Source organism: Capra hircus, chromosome 4 (genome assembly GCF_001704415.2).
Source record: "Capra hircus breed San Clemente chromosome 4, ASM170441v1, whole genome shotgun sequence".
Classification (NCBI taxonomy): Eukaryota; Metazoa; Chordata; class Mammalia; order Artiodactyla; family Bovidae; genus Capra; species Capra hircus.
In genome coordinates this window covers 69,385,016-69,410,549 of record NC_030811.1, presented here as the reverse complement: position 1 = coordinate 69,410,549, position 25,534 = coordinate 69,385,016, and the positions used below count along the sequence as shown (strand labels likewise).

The 25,534-nt window shown below is 36.6% G+C and overlaps 1 protein-coding gene across 1 annotated transcript in view; it reads right to left on the bottom strand.

Moving 5' to 3' along the window:
- CFTR (cystic fibrosis transmembrane conductance regulator) overlaps positions 1 to 25,534 on the bottom strand; it is a 181,167-nt gene that overhangs the window by 120,341 nt on the left and 35,292 nt on the right. Inside the window, exons 5-10 of the mRNA XM_013963305.2 lie at positions 13,110 to 13,325; positions 9,285 to 9,374; positions 8,237 to 8,400; positions 7,003 to 7,128; positions 3,704 to 3,950; positions 2,277 to 2,369 (exon numbers count right to left, since the gene is read on the bottom strand). Of these exons, the coding sequence (XP_013818759.2) occupies positions 2,277 to 2,369; positions 3,704 to 3,950; positions 7,003 to 7,128; positions 8,237 to 8,400; positions 9,285 to 9,374; positions 13,110 to 13,325 (936 nt within the window). The remainder of the gene's footprint in view (positions 1 to 2,276; positions 2,370 to 3,703; positions 3,951 to 7,002; positions 7,129 to 8,236; positions 8,401 to 9,284; positions 9,375 to 13,109; positions 13,326 to 25,534) is intronic.

Here is a 25,534-nt window from a genome sequence, read left to right as displayed (position 1 = left end):
CATCGCAGCACTGTTTATAATAGCCAGGACATGGAAGCAACCTAGATGTCCATCAGCAGATGAATGGATAAGAAAGCTGTGGTACATATACACAATGGAGTATTACTCAGCCATTAAAAAGAATACATTTGAATCAGTTCTAATGAGGTGGATAAAACTGGAACCGATTATACAGAGTGAAGTAAGCTGGAAAGAAAAACACCAATACAGTATACTAATGCATATATATGAAATTTAGAAAGATGGTAACAATAACCCTGTATGCGAGACAGCAAAAAAGACACAGATGTATAGAACAGTCTTTTGGACTCTGTGGGAGAGGGAGAGGGTGGGATGATTTGGGAGAATGGCACTGAAACATATATAACATCATATAAGAAACAAATCGCCAGCCCAGGTTTGATGCAGGATACAGGGGCTGGTGCACTGGGATGACCCAGAGGGATGGTATGGGGATGGGGATGGTATGGAGGTGGGAGGGGGGTTCAGGATTGGGAACATGTGTACACCTATGGCGGATTCATGTTGATGTATGGCAAAACCAATACAATATTGTAAAGTAAAAAAAAATAGTAATAATAATAATAAAATAAAATCTAAAAAAAAAAGAAAAGGAGATTGAGGGTGCTGCTGTAGGAACAACTGAAGTGACTGATGGAAGTTAAACCAGGAGGAGTCCAAAAGGGAGAACTAAGGAGACTAGAAATCTTCATGAAATTGGAAGGCAGTAAAGGTGGGATTGAGAGACTGAGACAGCTAGGATTAGGAAATTCTAAACTGAGAAAGAGGTTCCAGAGCAGGACATTTCCAAAGTGGAGTAAGTCTCGGCACTCACCAAGCTCAGTATATGAGCATGAGAGGAAGCTTCTGAAGAAGTAACTGTAAATAGAAGTTCTGAGGACAATATTGGAAGGATTTCTCATGTGAGTGCTGAAGTCTTAGACACGATGACAGAGGTTTAACCAGCACCACTGTCCTGGGTAAATATCATCAAGGAGTGTCCAGAATTTGCTAGGTGACAGTGAGAGTCTGGAGGATGAGGATACAGCCAGATGAAAGGCAATGGTTCACCTAGCTTCATCCCTTGCCTGGTACATGAGCTAAGCCAGGTCCTATAACCTTCCTAAGCCTCCATTCCCTTATCAGCAAAATGGAAATATTAAGATTACATCATAGGAATGTTGTAAGAAACAAGACAAAACATGCGAAGTGCTTATCTAGTACCTGGCACATAGTAAGTGCTCAAGCATGCTATCTATTTTATTAGATGAAAGGAGAATGAGATGGAGATTAGAAAAACAATTGTCTGTATCACCAAAATCCTTGCTTTTCTTTATGTCTAAAAGGGCATTTGAAATTCCTAAAATCAAAGAAGTAAAATCAATCTAATCCACACACTTCCCCATAATTTTTCTAGGCAGATAAAGAATTATTCTCTTACCTCTATCTTAAAAAAAGAATTACAGTGACGCCCTTAGGGTCAACTTACTTATATAAATAAAACCAGTTTAAGATATTGCGAAATATGTGGAAATAGGACATTGCTTTCATAATGCCTATGTTTACTCAACAGAAAAAAAGTGATAAGGAAAGAGGAACTCCACTGGTATTCTCTATAATCAAATATTAGTCCTTTAGAAGCTGAAAAATCATTAATAACATTTTTTTCTGACCATGAGAAATGAGAATTTTTAATAGTGAATTAAAATAAGTAAAAATAGTAGAAAACTATCCATAGGTCTATCCCATATACATCTTTATGTTGATTGGTATCTGCAAAGCACATTGGACTAGAACTTGAGATCACAGAGTGCAGCATTTACTGAGGAACTATTATGTGTATGGTACTATGCTCAATACTTCCCATAAGTTATCTCAGTCAATCTTCACAACAACCTTGCAAGGTATGTATTAATATTCCCACTTTACAGATGGAGAACCAGAGGTTCCACAAAATTTAGTAACTTGCACTAGAAGTAAATGGTAGAACCAGTACTCAATTCCAGCTCAATTTGGCTCCAACACCTATGAGCACTGCATTACTTCCTAATTTATTATACGAAACAAATTACATGACTTAGAAAAACATGAAGAGTCCTGTCTGTCATATTTAATATTCCTGGGCCTCTACCTCTTAAACTACAAAATAAGTGGAGTGATTCCTCTTTCAGTTCTAACAATTCTATCATCATTCTAAGTTTATTGCCCATTAAGATGAAAACCAGAATCACGAATAAGAAAAGCTTAAATATTTAGAACAAACAAAAAATTCTGACCTCCTCCCAGAAGGCTGTTACATTCTCCATCACTACATCTGTAGTTGTTAAGTTATATTCCAATGTCTTATATTCTTGCTTTTGTAAGAAATCCTGTTTATAAAAGAAAGCAAAAACATATTATAGAACTAGGATAGTGTTAATACATTATTACATCTTTTTAAACTCTAATAAGTGCTACATTTTATATTTATGAATTATATTAGAAATTGTTCCTAAAAAATAATTTTATACGTGTTCTAAAGTTAATTGTCAAGTACTAGGATTTATTATAAGTGTATTCTTTAAATATGTGACATTTTATAGAACTTATTTATACATTAACTTTTAACATACCACTGACTCATCCTTGTACTAGATGACATGTTAACCTTAGTAATGAATTTATAAAGCACACCTGAACTACTGACTGCCTCAGTTCAACATTGAGAGAGAGAAAACTAGTATTTTCATCTTTATAGCATCCTCCTTTTATTAGGTCCATGGCCCACCATTGACAGACTCTGATAGCGGTTTAGTTGCTAGGTCTTGTCCCACTCTTGCGACCCCATGGACTGTAGCCTGCCAGGCTCCTCTGTCCATGGGATTTTCCAGGCAAGAATTCTGGAATAGTTTGTCATTTCCTTCACCAAGGGAGTCTTCCTGACCCTGCGATCAAGCCCGGGTCTCCTGCACTGCAGGCAGATTCTTTACTGACTGAGGTACCAGGGAAGTCAAACTCTGGCCTGTGTTAAATAATGGCAGAACTACCTTAAAATGGCTCACCCTTCACCCTCATTTTTTTAAACTTATGACACAGTGATTTATTTTCTGGATTAAATATTTAAATATATATCAAAACAGCATAATAAAACATTTTAAATTGTGTATTAATTCTAAAAATTATAACCACATCCAAGTTCCTGGTGGTGATTCTGTTAGCTTGGCATAAATTGAGTCTAATTCCCTTAAGGACTTTAGAACTTCTTTTCAAAATTAACAGCTATGTCAGCATGCTGAGATTTTAAGGTAATTAATGTGGCATACAATGTCATTCTCATCCATCATACTGTTCAGAAAAATACTTGGAAAAGTTTAAGGTAAACATTCCTAGCATTAGCTAGAAAATTTTATAACTTCCTGATGAACCTGCCACCATGATTTTGCACATTTGCCAAGTTCATTAGAACTATTGATTGATTACTTGAATAATAATCTCCAGAAAACAGTAACAATATTTTCTTCAATTTCTCTAAAATCTCATGGGCTTTCATTTTATTTCACTAGGCTTTACAAGGCTCGTTGGACCACATATAGATATCAAGAGAGGAATACTGTGCATCAAACAGGTCCAAGGCCAAGAATTCATTTCTAGAGAGTTTGCTCATGACAAAAGTTCTAAACTGTTCTAAATTCATTGAGTCAGAAGACCCATTTTGGTACACTACCTGTATTTTGTTTATTGCTCCAAGAGAATCATACCAAGTTTGTACTGCCCAGGGGAACTGCCGAGTAACTGCCATGCGCAAAACGATGCAGAATGAGATGGTTGTGAATATTTTTCGAAGGATGATTCCATTGAGCAGTGCATAAGGAAGCACAGATAAAAATACCACAAAGAACCCTGAGAAGAAGAAGGCTGAGCTATTGAGGTATCTCACATAGGCTGCCTTCCGGGTAAGTTTCAGTTCTGTTCTAAAAAAACAACAAACAAAAACAAATAGTAAGATTTGGGGTGCTTATATACTTTCTAAAATATCAGGCATCTTGGAATAAAAAATCTGCACATACACTCTCAAAAGCTTTCTCTCTGCTTTCTGATTCTGGTTCTACCCTAGATGAGCTGTGTGATATTGAACAAGTTATTTAACCTCTCTCAGCCTCAGTTATCTTTTCTAAAAGAGGGGTGGATGACAATGAATATACCAGCATATAGTACCTATAAATATTATTTTTAAATAATCTCAATAATTATATTGTTTTTATATCTTCATTTACATCATTATTAATTTATAGATTAATAAAACTAGTAATTTTTTATTGATTGGTGTTTTAAGTATATAAGTACAGATATGAGAATAATATTGAAAGACTTATAGAAGGAAAAGGCAATTCTGGGATTCCCTAATGGATTGTCAGCATTTTAGAAGTTCTGGATTGGCTTTGGAGAACCTTGAAAATAACATATGAGCCAAAGAGGAGTGGTTCTCAAGGCTTAGCACAAGTAAAAATCACCTGAGAAACTTTTTAAAATGCAGTGTATCAAGATCACCATTCAGGGATACTGAGTCTGCAGTAGTCCTCCAGAATCTGCTTTTTAAAAAAGACTGCTGCCAGTAAATCTTGGAAAATTACAAGAGAATAGATATTGCATCCACCCTCTCTCCTTTCAGAATAATTATTTGCAATCATACTTTTTTTTAGTCTGAACTGAAAATGTGAACTATTTTTTCAACACAAACAGAAGAGGTTTAAATGCACCAACAGGCAGAAAGCAAGGGAGTGCAGAGCTGGCAAGAACAGAGGACAATGCTTCCTTCAGCCTTCATCCCACTCTCACAGGATCATCAAAACTGGAATCACTTGTGATCCTTCTGTTCAGCTCTTGTGAGGGAAAGAGCAGAGATGAGACAGACAAGTAGAGCATGCTGGTGGGAGGGAGCGATAGCTGTGCCTGGCATTTGGGTGCTAGTTCCACACGCTTGTACAACTCAGAAAAGTTCTCATTCTCAAGTGGTAGAATGCAGATGAAATATTTTTTTCAAGTCTGAAAAAAAATGTAATCCTCAGCACTCTGATGAAGAAAATGAAGTTCAGTGCTCCCAACCTACATTGTGATTCCCAGTCTAATGTGGTTTAGCTTACCTATTTTAATTATTTGGCATTAAAGGCAGATTATGATTTGGGAATCTAACTGGGGTGTGACTCAGCTCTGCTGGTTATAGCTATGCCATCTTAAGCAAGTTGCTCTTCCCTCTGTTCCTACAGAATCCACATCTACAGAAGAGAAATGTAACATCTCCCTTGTGGAGTTGTCGCCACAATAAATGACAACACAGGAACTTGCACTTAGAACTTACGTGTCTCTCTAATCTTCAACTGAAAGAAGAATACTGTTGGCTAGGCTTGTATTTTCTTAATGCTAGAAAACACTGATTACCAAAATGTTAATAAATTTGTCAAACTGTCATTGTATATTATAAACAGTTGAGGAAAATGAAGGAATGATACTACAAGAAAAGAATAACAGGCTCAAGAACATGTATTGATAGAAGAATCACCCAGAAAGCTGCTGCTAAGTCGCTTTAGTCGTGTCTGACTCTTCACGACCCCATGGACTGCAGCCTACCAGGCTCCTCCACCCATGGGATTTTCCAAGCAAGAGTACTGGAGTGGGTTGCCATTGCCTTACTCCCCATAATAACAACACTAACACTTTGAGTCATAAAAAACATTTTATCTTATTATGATTTAAAAAAAACTGAAAGTGGCTTTATTACCAGAGAGCAGTAAAGAAGCAGACTTCCAGGGAGCACTGCATAGCCTTTTACCCAGCTCATCAGTGACCCTTGAGAGTTAACTCAGTTGTTAAAGAGAAAAATTTCAACCAACTAAGCAGGATCTTTATGGATGTTTCCGGAAAGAAAATATAATTCCTTTCCTGGATTCGTCTTGAAAGGCATAATAAAAACAGGTGACCAATCATGTTTGGGCAATAAATAGTCTTTTACTCTTTCTATTTACATGGCAAAGGACTTACCATTTCAGCATCTTTTTTGTTGTTCCAATCACACACCTGCAGCTCAGTTACCACTGTCTACTGGACTCAGCAGCCTGAATCCCTGATAATCATACTCATATCATCTAAAATGGAACTCTTCTTTTTAGTATCTTTTCTTCCTATGAAACTCTCATGAGCTAATTCATTCTGAAATTATTTGCCCTTTAACAGAAGATCTATGCCCACTGAGTCTCCTAGAACCCTTTTTTAAATTGCAGTTTGTAGAACATGGAACTTGACTAAAGAAAAATGGTCTTAGAGCTACAGAAATACCTTGGTTTATATCATGTCCAAAATTTTCTCAGCAACAGTATCCCAGTCTGTGCTGTATTTTTTGCTGGCTATAATCATTACTAACCAGTGAAAGAAAGGTTATCTGAGGCAAAACAAGACCAGAGATCAAAATGGGTGCCAAGTACTGATTCTACTTCAGGTGGCGGCTTTTGATTTTTCAAGTGGAGGGTTTATAGAACACAATTTATAGATATTACCCTGGCATTGCTCTTAAGTAAAGGAAGAACAAACATATTTTAAACAAACAGAAGGGTTTTTTTTGGTTTGCTTTTCATGAGCCATAACATATAAATTAAGGAAGTTGTAATACTAGAGAATCATTTATTTGGTTCAGAGTTGTATCATTTTTACTCGAGCAGTTCTATTTTAGGTTTCATTCAGTCTCTAGCAACATGATCATTAGTTTAGTCTATTAAGCAGCTGTAAACACAAATAGGCAGTTCTTTTGTAAGATATCTGTGTAGTGCAAAAATAGTTCACCTATGTAAAATGACAGTCCCATGAAAATGACATTATACCACTAACACATGAATATTGATATAACTTAACACAATTATTTGGTTGTCAAAAATTTCAAATATGAGCTGAAGTCCACTGTGACATACTCATTTTACATTTATTAAACCTTAATTGACTAATTTAACTGATATTAACATTTTTGGAATGACTTACTGTCTTAGGTTTTCAATGATTTTTTCCATTGCTTCTTCCCAGCAGTATGCCTTAACTGATTGGATATTTTCAATCATTTCTGACGTTATCACCAGTCTTTCATTGATCTTTCCAGCTCTCTGATCTCTGTAAATTATTTCATCCACAAATCAAATACTTAGTAAAAATAAGTCAAACTGCCCACTAAGAACTGCCCAAGCTTTTAAGAAAAGCCACATTTCTTTTATTAAACAGATGGATGTTTATTTTATTATCAAATACATAGTAACAAAAATAGTTTAAGTATCAATCAGTAAATGCCTCCCATGTGCAGACACATGTATTAGATTCATGTCATATACTATGCCTAATCCTCTGAGGGAGGTGATTATTTCATTTTAAAAACTGAAAAAACCAGAAACACAAAGGTTGAAGCAGCTTGACACAGGTCGTACGTCTAGTAAGGTGCAAAGTGGGATTCAAACTAAGAACTATTTGACTCCAAAATTTGAACACTTTCTATCATACTCTAGCTGGCAAACTCCAGAAGTCCTCTTTCATAAGCAGTGATTGGTATCACTGAATCATTCAGTAATAAAAAGCCACTAAGGCTGTGCTGTGATGATTCATGAACCAGAGTAGAAAAAGCTTATGAACTTTACCTAAAATGTATGCTTTCCCTCCCATTCACATAACTGTTTTATCCATTGTACCTAAATCACTGATGTGCAAAAAAGCAAAATGGATGGTAACATACTTATAAAGAAATTCTATAGACTAGCAAGCTAAAAATGTACCATTGATATAGAAAATATTATTTATATCAAGGTCCCCAACCTCCGAGATCTAATGTCTGATGATCTGAGGTGGAGCTGATACAATAATAACAGAAATGAAGTACACAATAAATGTAATGTGCTTGAATCATCCTGAAACCATCCCCTCCCCCGGTCCATGGAAAAACTGTCTCCCACGAAACCAGTCTCTGGTGCCAAAATGGTTGGGGACCGCTGATAACATTATGAAAATATGCCTTTTTGTGACACCTAGTAAGAAAATCATGGTTCAGTACATAGAGAAGTTCTGGTGGGCTAGTATGTCATACACTCTGCCTTATCATCCTGACAGCCTAAGGGAGATGATTATTTCATTTCAAAGATGAAAAACCCAAAAACAGTGGCAGAAGCAGCTTGACATAGGTCATATAACTAGTAAGAATGCAATCTGTGTTTCACACTATTTAAAGAGTTTCTACCTGTACTTCATCATCATTTTCCCTAATCCGGCTTGAAGAAGGGCGAGGACTACGAGGAAAGCAAGCCCACAGAAAGTGAAGGCCTGCAACAAGTCCCAGAGCAGCCCCATCAGCAGCGTCACTTGCAGAGGAGCAATCCACACAAAATGTGCCAGTGCAAGTCCCTGAAAAATAAAATCACAGTGAAAACCATGGACATGTTATCCTCCACCCCAAAACAAAGAGAAAATCAAGAATAGGAGAAAGAAATCAAGCACAGTGAGCTCATACAATCATGGTTCTGAATGCACTAAAATCTAGGTATTCATTATATGGAGCACACAGCAATGTGCTTAAACATTCTCCACGGAGACTAGGATTTCCCCCCAAACTAACTGCAAGTCACTGTGATTTTTTCCAGTGGATATGTGTGGTGATTGGCCATCTTAAGTACCATGTCTGGAATTCTTTAAGTAACTTATTCCTCTGTGAATAAAGCGAGAGCCATGACATAGAACATGAAAGACAAGACTCTGCTGAATTTCAGTCTATACCATTGCACACCCCTATTATCCGACCAAATACTCAGAAAACATCATGCACACTCAATTCACAGTAAATTGCTTAGCACCTGCTGAGAGTTCAATAGCATGCTAAATACTAGAAATGCAAAGACAAATACATTATGTATAAAATACATAATCTGTCCTCAAGGACCCTGAATTTTATTGTGACAGAAGACAGCCCTAAACAAGAATTTTTCAGAGTATCATACTCAGCCAAAATAAATAACTGACTTAAAGCATTAAAATGAAACAAGATCTGATAAGGATTTAATTTTGAAAAACCACACCAAATAAAAAGTCAGCAGAGGTGCCCTTGAGTTGTCTAGTTCTGTGAGAAACCAAAATGGCACTCTGCTACACAACTTAGCCTTCTCGGTTTTCAGAAATAGGGAAGCTAGGAATGCTTATGATGTAACCACTCATTAGTTATCTGACCCAGAAAATCTCTGGGGTTGTATGATTTATAACAAAGGTGCATAAAGAGTGAATCAGTAGGTACATACTTCATCAAATTTGTTCAGGTTATTGGAAAGGAGACTAACAAGTTGTCCAATACTTATTTTATCCAGAACACGGCTTGATAGCTTCAAAGTCTAAAAGGAAATGGGAAGTTAAATGATGTTACTGCACAGTAGACATATTTATAAGCATGTTATAATACAGCTGAGGAATTGGGTAACTATGCATGCCTTTTTTAAGTAAACCTAATAAAATTATCTTATGTTCATTTCATTTAGTATCTTCTCAGATTTATAAATATTTCTCTTTACAACTAATATTATAATGGCATGCCTCTACTTACATTATTTAACAGTAGCTAGAGAGGGTTAACAATTGTTTCTAGTCCAAAATGGGAAAAATATTGTACTTAAATATTCATTTATATACTGCAGAGGTTTGCTTGTTGTTTTTTTATTTTTGTTTGTTTTTATTACAGACGGAACTAAAGGCAAGTGAAATTTGAGATTAAAACCTTGGTCTCATAGGGAATTATATTCAATATCTTGTAATAACCTATAGTGGAAAAGAATCAGGAAAAAAAAAAGATATATATATATATATCTGCATCATTTTGCTGTATTCTTGAAACTAACATAATAATATAAGCCAATATATTCAATAAAATTTTTTAAAATAAAATCTTGGCCTTAAATTTTTCATGTACTCTATGGTGACTATTGAATAAAATTACATTTAAAGTCAATACAAGTATATTATAAATAATTATTAATAATTGTTTGAAAGATTACATTAACAACAAAAAATTCTTAAATTTTACAACGAAAAATACATCCATATAGACAAAACAGGATTATTAAGCAGATAAACTAATTATTATTATGAGAGATCACAGGTACACTTCGCCTACAAAATTTAATAAGAATTGGCTTTGACTGAAGAATACCCATTTGACATTTGCTTCAACTGACTCTCTCACACATGTATTGAGCACTTAGATACAAATCACTGTATCCAGGGTTTCAGGGATTATTATTAGTTATTAAACAAAATTACTACCTCAAGATACCTAACAAATACATAACTAAATATGATAAACTAGTTAAAGGGAGTGGAATATAACAGGGTGGTTAGAGCAAGTTCACATATCTGGTTATAAAAATCTGTAAATTTCACTGAGGGAGAATTTAAGATGGTGTGGAATAATAGATAGTGTTTAGATAAGCACAGATGAAGAAAGAATAAAGCAGTGAACTCCAAATGCTGTTAGAGTAGTATGTGGGGGGCAGGGTCCATTGAGCTAGATGATACATGATTTAGTAACATACTCAGTCTCAGGCGACCTGAATTCTATAGTGCTTAACATGGAATGTACGGGCACAATACTAAGTGAATATCTATTCATTATACAGTTATCTTTCTCAAAATTCACAGGCAAAGTCCAACCTAGTTTGCATTTACATTTATTATTTAAAGTCTAATTTGAATGTATCATGTTGTAGAGTTTGGAACAAAGAAGATGATGCTCTATGACAAAATCTATAATAATCTGGGAAGAATCAGTGGCTGCCTGCCACATGGGTGAAACTGGTCAGATAAGGCACTAGTTAATGTTAGTGACCAAACCACAGCTGCATGGAGATGCAATTGTATTCTTAGATGATGATGTCAATGCATGTCAGTAGGTATGGCTAGAGGGGTAAAGCAAACTAGGTAAGAACACATATAAACAATGTTGAGAAAGGACAGACATAGCTTCCAACTTTTCATTAATGCATCCTGGGTTTGAAGGAACATATATTGCTGTATTTGTGCTAAACATAATATAAGAACTAATCCACAAACTAAACAACTCTTTGGCCTCCCTTCTGCTTTAGCCCCCAGTGCTTCATGTCTCTCTTTCTATGTAACACAATTTGATTGGCAACATTATTTCAGTACTTATGTTCTCTAGTAATTGGAAAACCCTTAACTTCAAGGGGTAAGCCCAGGTGGCCCAGTTGTAAAGAATCTGCCTGCCAATGAAGAAGACATGAGATGTGGGTTTGATCCCTGGGTTGGGAAGATCCCCTAGATAGGAAATGGCAACCCACTTCAGTATTCTTGCCTGGAAAACTCCATGGACAGTGGAGTCTGGCAGGCCCATGGGGTTGGACACGACTTTAAGGATTGTGACTTTCCCAGTTTAGAAATTTTAAGCAGTTCTTGCACAGTGTTCAATACTTTTTAGGCCTTTAGTTTATCAAAATATTTTATTTATAAAATAGGAATAATAGTTTCGACCATATAGAGTTTTGAGGAGGATCAAATGAAATGATATACCTAAATCACTTAGAAGTTTGTCAGGAACATCAGTTGTCATTATAATAATTGCTTTTATAAATACTTTTAAACTGGATTCAACTTTCTTTGATATGTATCTTGTCTAAATTCTATCTTCTAAATGATACCTAATAATTTATTCACTTATATAAAATTTCTGGATCGAGATAAGATTTTTATTGATTTATCACCCATGCTTTCCTGGTACTTGTGAACTGATGAGATTGCAGCTGGGGTGATTTGGTTAAACTGTGGACTCGGTTTTTCACTTGGGCTTTTTAAACACTAATATATAACTATCAAGATTTTACAACACCACTGACCTTGCATGTATATTATGGAAATGTTAATGGGTTATTTGTAGAGGGAATGTCAGGCCCACAGCTCTTATAAGCCAAATATATAAAGTTTTTATATTTGGGGAAGAAGAAAGAGAAGAAGAGTAAAGAAAATAACCAAAATAACCAACAACTATCTATTAAAAAAAAAAGAAATCTTTAATCTTGGTAAATCAAAGAGTCACACATAAATCAGGTTGGTGAAAGCACATGTCATTGTGTCATTAAGATGACTTTAAAATGTGTTTGTAAGGTAAGAAAGTCCTTTTTTTTTTCCCACTGTGATACATGGCATGCAGGGTCTCAGTTCCTCAACCAGGGATCAAACCCAGGCCCCACGCAGTGGAAGTGCAGAATCTTAACCACTGGATCACCAGGGAAGGCCTGGTAAGACAGTCTTAATTTGAATCCATCCAAAGTATGGTTTAGCAACTTGAGCTTTTGACTTGACAATGCATACGGAAAAGTAGAAAAGGTTCTTATGGTTGCCATGTATGTGTTATTCCAAAATTTTTAATTTCCAAGACTTAGGATGACAAAAATCTAACTCAGAATAAGGCAGTGGATACTATCATTGTGTCATAACTAGTTAAAAATAGAGCTAAGTCATGTCCAACTCTTGTGATCCCATGAACTATAGCCTGCCAGGCTCCTCTGTCAATGGGATTCTCCAGGCAAGAATACTGGATTGGGTTGCCATTCCCTTCTTCATGGGAACTTCCCAAACCAGGAATTGAACCCATGTCTCCCACATTGCAGGTAGATGCTTAACTGACTGAGCTATGGAGGAAGCCCCCATAACAAGTTAAGGTAGAAATATCAATTGCTTGGTTGATCAATAACAATTACACACTATATTCTTGTTATTGCACATAAAGACACATAGCATTTTACCATAAGATGATATTTTATCAATGACTTTTATGCACACAGCAAGAATCATTTCAACAGGGAGCCATGGATTCCAAAAACTGATGATATGGAAAAAACAAAACTGAAGTCTAAAATACAGGCAGTTTACAGAATTACTCAATAATTACTAGTTGAAGGGAAGTATCAAGGAAAAATTAGAAATATTCATTATTGCTGCCATTTACTTCACAGCCCTACAAAACTGATTTTAGCATTTATCCCTTACTTGTACTAGTGTAGCATTTAAAACACGATGCTACTAACAAGTAGCATAAAGACTGTGCAAGGAAGTATTACCTTCTTATAAATCAAACTAAACATAGCTATTCTCATCTGCATTCCAATGTGATGGAGACCAAAAATGGCTGGGTGCAGGAGCAGCGTCCTCACGATAAAGAGAAGGCATAGGCCTATGCCTAAGTAAATGGCAATGGAGCGTTCCACCTTGTTATCTGGGTCATAGGAAGCTATGATTCTTCCCAGTAAGAGAGGTTGGACTGCTTTGGTGACTTCCTGCAGAAGATGGAAAACAGAAAAATGAAATTTTATTTTTCTTTCATAAAATGTCCTCACAATTTCAACACAAGCAGTTTCATCTTTACAGGAGGATTTAAAATGGGCTTACACAGCGGGCCATGCCATACGTGAAACTCTTGATGTCCTTTGTAATATCTTTACACTATGAAATGAGACTTTACTTAGGTTTTAGCAAAAATCATTTGGAAACATTTATGTATGAGGTGTTTTCTTTTCTTTTTTTTTTTTTTTACTAAAAGTATATAGCAGCCATAAAGTAAAGGTGCAATTTCTGAAATAGTGTATTAATTGGTAACATCTACATTGCACTTAACAATTTATAAAATATTTTTCATTTGATTTTTATGACAACTTCAGGAATCAAAGTAGGCATTATTAGTTTCACAGTGCAGATGAAAAAATTGAAGCCAAATAGACCAAGTGATTGACGTAATTTCAAAATAGAACTCTCAAAAGCACTTTGAGTGATAGAATGAACACCAGAATAAACAGCTTCTTGAGACAACCACATAAAGGGGAGCTGGCAACAGGAGGGAGGAACAAAAAGGCACTGGTGCTATTTACAGTCCAATGTTGTATCCTTCCCAGTCTGGGATACGTGGTGACTTTAGGGAAGAAGTGTGTCAAAAAATTGCAGCCTCAGGCCAGTTTCCAACAATTCATCAAGGGCTCAAAGGTCTATGAGTTAACAAGAAAGAAAAGAAAGTGAAGTCTCTCAGTCGTGTCCGACTCTTTGCGACCCCATTGGACTGTAGCCCACCAGGCTCCTCTGTCCATGGGATTCTCCAGGCAAGAATACTGGAGTGGGTTGCCATTTCCTTCTCCAGGGATCTTCCCAACCCAGGGATACAATCCGGGTCTCCCGCATTGCAGGCAGACGCTTTATCCTCTGAGCCACCAGGGAAGCACAGGATGACTTAACAAGGGAAGACCAAAGTTGTGTTTCCAAATCCACTTCATCTGATCCTCAACTGAACCACTGAATCAAACTCTTCATCAAATCATTACCACTTTGCCTGGATATGTAAGAACAGATTTGAACACATGGATTTGAATCCAGATGGTCTAAGTCTTAACCACCTTGCTAAATTGCCTTCAAAAGAAAAAGACATAATCCCTGTTTCATGGTGGTCTAGAGAAACGGGGATCTGAGGCTAAACCTTGCCTGGAAATAATGTTATGCTAATTGAGTCCATTTCAAATGTATATTTTCAACCAGACAGCCCCTCCCCCCATTTTGCCTAGCATTACTCTCCCTCAGCCCACAATTTGCTCCACCCACCCCCGTTTTCTACATTGTCTTTCCTAAACCTCAGTGCCCAACCCCATCAGCCCTCTCCTTCTCAATAGGTAAAGTGCTTTTCTATAACCACGTCACCCCCACAAGCTAAAAGCCACAGTGCCATCATTGACTGACTACAGGCTTTGTGTAGCTACTCATTCAATACTTGGTATTCAGTACCACATTTCAAATTAACTATGTAGACCAAGGTTCTGAATGTAAGAAAAGGTTCAAACCTTTTAAAAAAGTTTCCAAACTAATCACAAACATGGACTATTAGAGTTCTCTCATCTCATATAGCCACATTTTAATATAAGTTTGAATTGTACCAAACAGACAGGTACTAAAAAATATAAACAAACAAACATGCTAACAACCTACCCAGATAAACCAGGTAAATAGTTGGCCATATCTACTGAAGAGTCTATTTATCTTCCCAGGTGGCTCAGTGGTAAAGAAGCCACCTGCCAACGCAGGAGGCATAAGAGACGTCGAGAAGATCCCCTGGAGAAGGAAATGCAGCCCACTCCAGTATTCTTGCCTGGGAAATCCCATGGACAGAGGAGCCTGGTGGGCTGCAGTCCTTGGAGTCGCAAAAGAGACAGGACTTAGCAACTGAGCGCACATGCACACAGAAGGGTACCTTTTTTCTAAAAAGTAGATCAGTGCAGAAATTACTGCTTGTTGGCATGTACCATTTTAGGCATGCTTTGTACTTTTGTTACATGTATATTCATTTTTACAATATATAGAATTATTTCTGAGGCTGTAAGCTTTATGTAAATGGTATCATATTGTGCTGCTTGCAACTTTCTTTTAACTTTTTAAACACAGCTGTGTTTCTGACATGTAGTCCCAATGATACTTGTATATCTACCTCATTTATTATAAGTGCTGTTTACATGACATCCTGTGAATAAATCAGGATAACTGCCCCATTACCTATGCTGGGGAAGATGGGCTGTTCCCATTCCTAAACTATTAAATCTGTGCAAGTGCTGCCCTGGCTGTTTCTATTAAGTTCTACAGATTCATTTCAAACTTTCTCTAGAATAGATCATTTATTTCAAAATAATTCCTTAAACTATGAAAATGTACAGTCAACATGAACCTTAGATTTGAAACTACATGTATAAATAGATCCACAATACAAATATAATTTTCATAGTATGCTTATAGTGGTGCTATTTCATCCTCAAACTTAATTTTACATCAATATTTTATCCTAAAATTTTTCCATATTATATCTATGTTTTCATAGACAAATGTCAATGCCACATCTATACTGATTTATTTTTCCATTAATATTAGGTTTGCATTTGGTTAAAATGCTCTCTTGATTGCAGTCAAGAGGACTGAACTCATATGTGCCACCCATGTTGGATATACTGTGTGTGGCCATGAAGCAGAGAATAAGTTGGGAGCGTTACCAGACATACCAGATAAAATGCCATTACTTGTTCATTATAAGACTTTAGCCAGAAGACTATGACGTGTGACAACTTTCCATGAATCCAGCTGCTTGTATCATAATTAGCATAATCACTTTCCTCCTTTTTCCAGGACTAGTAGACACTATTATCAAATATAGAACTACTGATAAAAACCACAATGCATATTTCTAAGGAGTGACTCTTATCTATGGAATGCTAAAAAAGAATATTCTGAGGGAAAAGAGAAATATTTTAGTAACTGAGCTGTACATAGAATTTTTAGAGTTAGAAATACATGGGTTTACGTAAGTTTTCTCCTACTGAGTAATCTGAACTAAAGTCCCTGCCACTGTTATCACCATTATATTTTTTCCATAACCTGTCACCTCACAACAGAACTATTTGCAGAATTGGAATTCAGCTGCAACTTAAATAAGACTTTGTTAATCTGATTCAGATACCTATTCTGCAGGTTGTATGACTGAATTAATTAGCTGTCACCTTGCCTCAAACAAAAAGAGAATATATTCATCCTTTGAACAGTGGCTATTCCACAATGACATTGGTAGCATTAATCTGGAAGGGTACATGTTCACAGAAAAAAGAAAAGAAAAATGCAGAAAATTTTTGGTAGAGAAAATTTTAATAATTGGACCATCTGCCAACAGCAAAACAAACTTCACTGCAACATGGAACCCATCAACATTCAAGGACAAAATCAGCACTCCAGACCCCTCCTCCTATAGTTCTCCATGCTCTGTTTTAAGCAGCATGTTCTCTAATATTTATAATGAAAGCACTTACAGGCATCACCTGCTTTTATTATTTGGAAGGGAAAACAATGGTAACTGATACCTAGGCTTAATCTATGTGTGCAGTCCTTTAAAAAACCATCCTGGTAATGACTGGGAGAAACACAGTCCTCTATTCTTACTTTGTGAAAGCTGTGTGAACCCTGTTGCCAGACTATTTTCATTACACAAGAAAAGTCCCAATTTGCCACCATATAAAATAGTGCAAGCCAATTGAGGCTTAAATGTAATGAGGTAGAATGCAAATTTATTTAAAATTTGATAAAATATTTTATTTTTAATCAGACACAAATCAAGATGAAATTAAGAGTTCACTTAGATAATGGAAGAAGCCTGATACCAATCTTTAAGCCAGCATGACAAGGCAATAAACACTGATGTGAGAGTCATGAAATCCAAGTTCGTATCCCAGCATGTTACCTACACTCTGTATCACCTTAGTCACTTCCCTCCTCTTGACACTTTCCTCACTCATAAACTAAGTGGTGGAGCAAGCTTATCTTAAAGATCCCCCCCAGAGCGAATATCTCAGATTATATGACCTGAGTCCAAGGAATCCCATGGCAGAGGCTGAGGATTCCCTGGACAATTGTCTAGCACACATCCTGACATTGCTATGTGTGTTTTCTACTCAAAGGGATGCAGGTCTGAATAGCGTGAGTTCAGAAGACCATCTGGGCAGAGGGGGGTCAAGTTAGAGAACAGCACAAGTGACTACCTTCCTGCTGGGAATATATTTAGATTAGCCTCCCAAGAAAAAATTAGGAAGCCTGAAAATACCTCCTGGGAAATACATCTGGTCTCTCCTGGGATCCTCTAGACCTCAGCTTAAATGAACTGTAGTTGAGTCTGAATCCTTTAACCATTTTGTTCTATCTGCATACCTAGGACAGCGTCAGATGTTTCTAGAGATACAAATGTCTGCTGGATAGTTAAACCAAGAAAGAAAGTTCAGGTGAAAATAGAAAACTTGGTTCATGATTGCAATTACATTAAATTAATTAATCCCAAGATTACTTTAAAAATTATAATTGCAAATCCAAAGCATAGTTTCTAATACCAGAGGAATCAGTTGAAAAACCTCTAAGGTTACATTGTTTTCTATAGTGTGCAGTCAGTAAAATCATTATCATCTCAACTTGCTTTATAGATAGTTTATGTATCTCAATCCCAGAAATGTAGAAATAAGAAAACAGAAATTATACAAAATAAGAAAATAGATTCCCAGATACCAAGAGTAATAATTAAGTAAGCATCCCATTTCTAGTAACAATACAATAAATGATACATTGCAAATACCAATAATTAATATATACATATCTTAAAATATATTCTAAAAAACATTACTAAGACATATTTTTAAAGTCTTAAACAAAAGGAGAGACTGTAAACTTTCTAAAAAGAAAAAATGAATATTACAAAGCTAACATTCTCTTTCAAGTTATTGTATAAGATTAATACAATCTTCATCAGAATTCCTAGTGGATATTTGGGCATGAACCATAAGAGCAGGGACTGTCAGCTTTTCCGAGAGTCCCAACATCATGCACCATACCCAGCACAGAATATCCATTCAACAAATACTTGAATCAATGGATAAAATGATTCAAAATTTTATTTGGAAAAAAACAAGAGACTAACCAAAAACATTTGGGGAATAAGAATAATGTGTGAGAAGATCTACATTACTGGGTATTAAATTATATTATACAGCTCTAGACTGCAGGGAGATCCAACCAGTCCATTCTGAAGGAGATAAGCCCTGGGATTTCTTTGGAAGGAATGATGCTAAAGCTGAAGCTCCAGTACTTTGGCCACCTCATGTGAAGAGTTGACTCATTGGAAAAGACTCTGATGCTGGGAGGGATTGAGGGCAGGAGGAGAAGGGGACAACAGAGGATGAGATGGATAGATGGCATCACTGACCCGATGAACATGAGTCTGAGTGAACTCCGGGAGTTGGTGATGGACAGGGAGGCCTGGCTTGCTGCGATTCATGGGGTCGCAAAAAGTCGGACATGACTGAGCGACTAAACTAAACTGAATAGTTTGCGGAATGACAAAGAAATAGACTGATTTGTCTGGAATGTTCAAGAGAACGTCCAAGTACAGACAGCAATTTTATATGTAATAAAATGTCATTTTATTTCAGTGCAGAAAGTGCAATAAATGATGGAGACACTCATACTCATTTTTTAAAAATTAGATTTCTATCTCAGACATGGGCTTCTCTGGTGGCTCAGACAATAAAGAATCTGCCTGCAATGCTGGAGTCCCAGGTTCAATTCCTGGGTCAGGAAGATGCCCTGGAGAAGGGAATGGCTATCACTCTAGCATTCTTGCCTGAAGGATTCCATGGACAGCGGAGCCTGGCAGGCTATAGTCCATGGGATCACAAAGAGTCAGACACAACTGAGCAACTAGCACTTTCACCTTCATTTCATACATCCATCCAAATAAATTCAAATGGATTCAATAATTACACATAAAAGATGAAATTCTTTTTAAAAAAAGAAATATGCACTTACTACTTTGGGTAGAGAAGATTTTTTAAATGTCAAATGCCAAAGACAGAAAACAAACCTAAAACAAAAAGTACAGGTATGGGCAGCAAATTTTTAAAAACTAAACTTCTGATCATTAAGAAAATAAAAAATTAACAAAACTCACTAGAAACAAATAACAGGCTAAGGAAAATAGCCTTTAAAAAGCAATAAGAAAATAAAAATAAACAAAGAATATTAAAAGGCAATGTATACCCCTCAAAAACATGTATATATAAATGCTTAATACATGTGCGTGCATGTTAAGTCATTACAGTCATGTCTGACTCTTTGAGACCCCATGGCCTATAACCTGCCAGGCTCCTCTGTCCATAAAAACTGTTTAAACACACTAGGAGACAAAAATAATTCAAATGAAAATGATAATACACTCTTTTACTCTTACAATTTGGAAATGTTTTTAAAATTATAATACCTATTGTTAGGACTGAATTTTCATACTTTAGTATAAGAAAAGTAAATTAATACATCTTTTCTGGAAGGCAATTGGAAAATCTACTAAAATTTAGCTTTTAAAGAGATGTGCATTGAAAGATTATTTATAACAGTGAAAAATTGGAGGCAATCTAAATATTCAATGATGAGGAACTGATAAAATAAATTATGGTACAGCCACATGAGTCACTAAGCATTAAAATGACTTGGTAGAAAAGTCTCTAATGGTATGAGAAGGCATTCATAATTCATTAAGAGAGGTAAATTTATAATACATTATTTAAAGTAATTATTCACATCCCTTCATTAAGCATATATACTCTCATGGGGAAAAGTTGGAATGATAAGCATCAAGTTTATCAATAATTATCTGATCATTTTCTTAATCATAAAAACATTCAAAATTAATAAACTTTAGATAGAAAGTTGTATATAATTTATGATAGTAAGTAAGTGATAAAAAGAAAACACACATACAAAAAAAATGGAAGTGTAAACACACAGGCAGGGATACACCCAGATTTTACCATAAAATACAAACAGTACTGGCTTACATACCAAAGGAAAGGCTTATGATTTGAGAGAATAAACAAAAGTGTCAAATTTTTATTTATCTTGATACACTACAGTCTGATGGAAATTTTTGACTTTATACTAATTGCTAAACAAAATTTTACATATTTGACATAGAAAATAAAACCTACCCATTGTCCCAACTATGCAGTTTTCACAAAAATGTATGTACACCACAACAAGAACAGAATTCAAAAGTATCACCATAGTATCTGTCTACCCTGATATAGATTCAACGCCTAATTGAAAATGTTTTGCTTTTGGTATTTTCCTTTGAGTGTTTATTGATTTAATAACTATTACTAGCAATGTCCTTACTAGAAATCTAACCTTTGTTCTTCACGTTTTATAAGAACATGTTCCTGGACTTCCTGATATAGTAGCAAGAGTAGGCTTAATTCAGAAAATGGGATACTAGAAGATATGTTAAAATATTAATTTTAACTTCTGAAGTAATAGTTAGATTCTAGGTATTTTTCTATGCTCTAGAAATATGAAATTGGTACTCTAAGACTTGCTTCTAGAGTATAGAAATATAAGTAAATGCAAATAATAGGAGTATTTGTAAAGGTTGGTATAGACTATATTTAATGATACAGCAATAGGTAACACTTATGAAGCCCTTTCCTTGTACCAAGATCTACTCTACATGCTTAACTTTAATTTTCACAATAGTTCTATGAAGTAGGAGCTATTATTGTCTCCACTTACAATTTTAAAAAACTGAGACAAACAGTCTAAATAACTTGTCCCGTGTCAGACAGCTAGCAAGTGGTTAAAACTAGGATTCAAACCAGTTTGGTAACAGAGCTTCAGCTCTTATTTATAACTTTATATCAAAATGAAAACTATTGTAACATGACCTGGTTTCCCCCAAGTTGATCATCAGTACAAGCATTGTGATTTGTTCAACATCAAACTACCAAATCAAGTTATGGTAATATCACTGCAATTTAAAATAAGTACCATTTTTCTAGGCCCCATATGATAGACACATAATTTAAAAGTTAAAAGGAATCATAGAAACTGTACACCATCACCACATCAGACTCATGAGTCACCACTGGATACTGGTTAACTAGAAGACATAAAGAGGCCCCAAGCTCACAGCAAGAATGAGGAAACTGGGCCACCAGTCCCAAAAGTCGGACATGACTTAGTAACTAAACAACAATAAACATGCAGTTTAAGCTGTAAGTACAATACATGATCACAGACAATTCCTCATTTATAAATCAACTTTATTCTAAAGATTCACATGTGAGAACAGATGCATTTTGCCCCAGAGACAATATCCTACGAGACATGGTGTTGGATTCCTAAATTCGCCTTTAAAAGCACGTGCAATGCTAAATGCTTGTGCAGCAACTTTGTGTTCAATAGTACTGTAAAAGCCTAACCAACCCACATAATATTGTTTTTAACAGAAAGAGATTGGATCATCTCTCCACGCAATCTTGAGAGTCCCTCCTAGCCATACCTTTGCCCTTTCCATGCACTGTCATCTACTCTCCAGCAGAGTCTTGAGAGAGAGTACCAGAGTAAGACACAGAAAGTTAATAGTTAACATTGGGACTTTGAAACAAACCCTTAGCCACATTTAATCTCGGTGGGATTCCTGTCCCTTTCACGCAGGGACTCCTTGGCCATGATAAGTCCACCTAGTTCTTTTCTCACAACTGTAACTTCTAACTAGCCTTTCTCTTCTTCTATGACCCTGCAAGTCCCTGCTACTCAAAGTACAGTGCTAGGAAAAGAGCATCTTCCCCTGGGAGCTTTTGTTTTTCTTTTTTTAATTTTTATTGGTATAGAGTTGATTTCTATTATAGTGTTACTTTCTTGTGAAGTGAAGTGAAGTCGCTCAGTCATGTCTGACTCTTTGCAAACCCATGGACTGTAGCCTACCAGGCGCCTCAGTCCATGGAATTTTCCAGGCAAGAGTACTGGAGTGAGTTGCCATTTCCTTCTCCAGGGAATCTTCCCAACCCAGGGACTGAACCTGGGTATCCTGCATTGCAGGCAGATGGCTATACTGTCTGAGCCATCAGGGAAGCCCTTTATTTTAGAGATGCAGAATCTTAGGTTCAACTCAGAAACTTCTGAGTCAGAATCTATATTTTAGCCAGGTGGGAGGAGCTGCTGCCTAGTATGTATATAAAAGTTTGAGAAACATTGTCCTTCTGTCATTAAGGGAGCTAATAATTATTTCTATGTTTAAAATTTTTTGATATCATCATTTTAAAAAATTCAACTGAAAAGCTCCAAAAGTACCACCCCACCCCCCATATCCTCACCTTAGATTCTAATGAAAGTCAGCTGCATTCAATGAAAATGTTCATGCCAGTCTACCTCAATCAGAATCACTGGGGGAATTTTATTCCAGAGTCCATCTCAGACCAAATAAACCACTTTATGTAAGGTCGGACTGGTTACACTAAACTAAAAATTACCTGTTTCAAAGAAATCCAAACCTTGTCACAGGAACTGGATAGTACACTATGGGCTGCACAAGTAAGTGTAGCCATGTCTTAGGAACAGGGGTTCTAGTAGAGGATGGGAATATTCAGGATATAGGGTGAGTGTAGGCAGTATAGCATTCAAGACCCCAGTGGGGTGAGAGAGGAAGTTAGAGGGGATGGGAGAGGAAGCTGAGAAGAGTCCTCCATGACAGGCATCTAGATTTGCTGGAGGTAGCTGACCTTTACCATCTGAGCCACCAGGGAAGCCCACTTCCCCACTTCCCTCCCCCCTGCCTACAATGGGGGAGACCCAGGTTCAATCCTCTGGAGAAGAAAATGGCAACTCACTCCAGTAGTCTTGCCTGGAAAGTTCCACAGACGGAGGAGCAATGGTAGGCTACAGTCCATGGCGTCACAGAGTTGGACACAACTGAGCAACCTCACTTTCTTTTTGACTTTCACTTTCAGCTGACCTTAGGTAAAAGGGACATGCTAGTAAAACTTATGGTCAAAACTCTTCAAGCCAGGCTACAGCAGTATGGGAATCAAGAACTTCCAAATGTACAAGCTGGGTTTAGAAAAGGCAGAGCGACCAGAGATCAAATTGCAAACATTCCCTGGATCATAGAGAAAGCAAGGGAATTCCAGACAAATATCTACTTCTGCTTTATTGACTATACTAAAGCCTTATAAGCACAACCAACTCTGACAAATTCTTAAAGAGATGGGAGTACTAGACCACCTTACCTTTATGCGGGTCAAGAAGCAACATACAAACTTGTATGCAGGTCAAGAAGCAACAATTAGAACTGGATATGGAACAATAGACTGGTTCCAAACTGGCAAAGCAGTACATCAAGGCTGTATTGTCATCTTGCTTATTTAACTTACATGCAGAGTACATCATGTGAAATGCCAGGCTGGATGATTCACAAGCTGCAATCAAGATTTTTGGGAGAAATATCAACCTCAGATATGCAGATAATATCACTCTAATGGCAGAATGTGAAGAGGAACTAAAGAGCCTTGTGATGAGAGTGAAAGAGAAGAGTGAAAACGTTGGCTTGAAACTCAACATTCAAAAACCTAAGATCATGGCATCTGGTCCCATCACTTCATGGCAAATAGAAGGGGAAAAAGTGGAAGCAGTGACAGATTTTAGTTTCTTGGGCCCCAAAATCACTTCGGATGGTGACTATAACCATGAAAATCAGACACTTGCTCCTTGGAAGGAAAGGCATGACAAACCTAGATAGCGTATTGAAAAGCAGAGATATCACCTTGTCAATAAAGGTCTGTATAGTCAAAGCTATGGTTTTTCCATATGGTAGTTATGTAAAGATGAAAGAAGTGAATCATAAAGAAGGTTTAGAACTAAAGAACTTATGCTGTCATACTGTGGTGCTGGAGAAGACTTTTGAGAGTCCCTTGGACTACAAGGAAATCAAACCAGTCAATTCTAAAAGAAATCAACCCTGAATATTCATTGGAAAGACTGATGATGAAGTTCCAATGCTTTGGCCACCTGATGCAAAAAGCTGACTCAGTGGAAAAATCCCTGATGCTAGGAAAGATTGAAAGCAAAAGGATAAGAAGGTGGCAGAGGATGAGACGGTTAGATAGCATCACCAACTCAATGGACATTAGTTTGAGCAAACTCCGGGATATAGTGAAGGACAGGGAAGCCTGGCGCGCTGCAGTCCGTGGGGTTGCAAAGAGTCAGAGTCACGACTTAGTGACTGAACAACAGCAACAATGAAAAGGAACATAAGTAAGTCAAAGTGCCTAAACCAGAGACTACTCACGTGTAGAATTTCCCCACTCTCCCTTCATTAGCAGTACGCCTGAACTCAAACACCTACCCAATGTCTTTGTCCAAACATGACGACAAAGATCTTCTTTTGCAACACAGACTGTGGGACTTGAGAACTCTAGCAGCACAAGTCCCAGGACATCTTTATGCCCCTTAAACTTCTGGGGCTTAAGAGATTTAAATGAAAAAAGTATTTTGACCCAAGTTTTACTGATGTGTATCTCAATTTGATGATATGCCCAGAGCTGCCTAGCAGTCAAAAATATATTTGAGCACGCACTTGTGAATTTCTTATCATAATAAAGGCATCATGATAACCATATTCTCTAAGCAATCTGCTTATAGAACTCCCTTCCCTTGACTCCCTCTAACTGTCCTTAATTGACTCCCATAGTTAATTTTTCAACAGTCAGTTTTCCTTCTATGCTTAGAGTCTTAGATGTTAAAGGCAATTTTGTATCTGGCTGCTGAGTCAAACGCAGAAAAGAAAAAGAAAACAAGTACATAGTTAATGAGTAGAGGCCATAGCTAATATGACTTAATTACATCACTATTGCAGAGAGACAAACTCTTTTGCGATGGCATTTCCTTTGTTTTTCTTAACCTTTCACAGTCAACAGCAAATTTTATAGTACTTTTCCTGTCAGTCCTGAAACCAATCAAACCTTCTTTACACCATAATTATCCCAGTTTAGAGGGACTAAGAATACACAGGACATCTTGAAAGTATGTCCATCTTTTACCAAGAGTAATGTTATAGCAGCTTCAAGAATCCCTGCTCATTTAATGAAACAAAAATTACCAGAATGACACA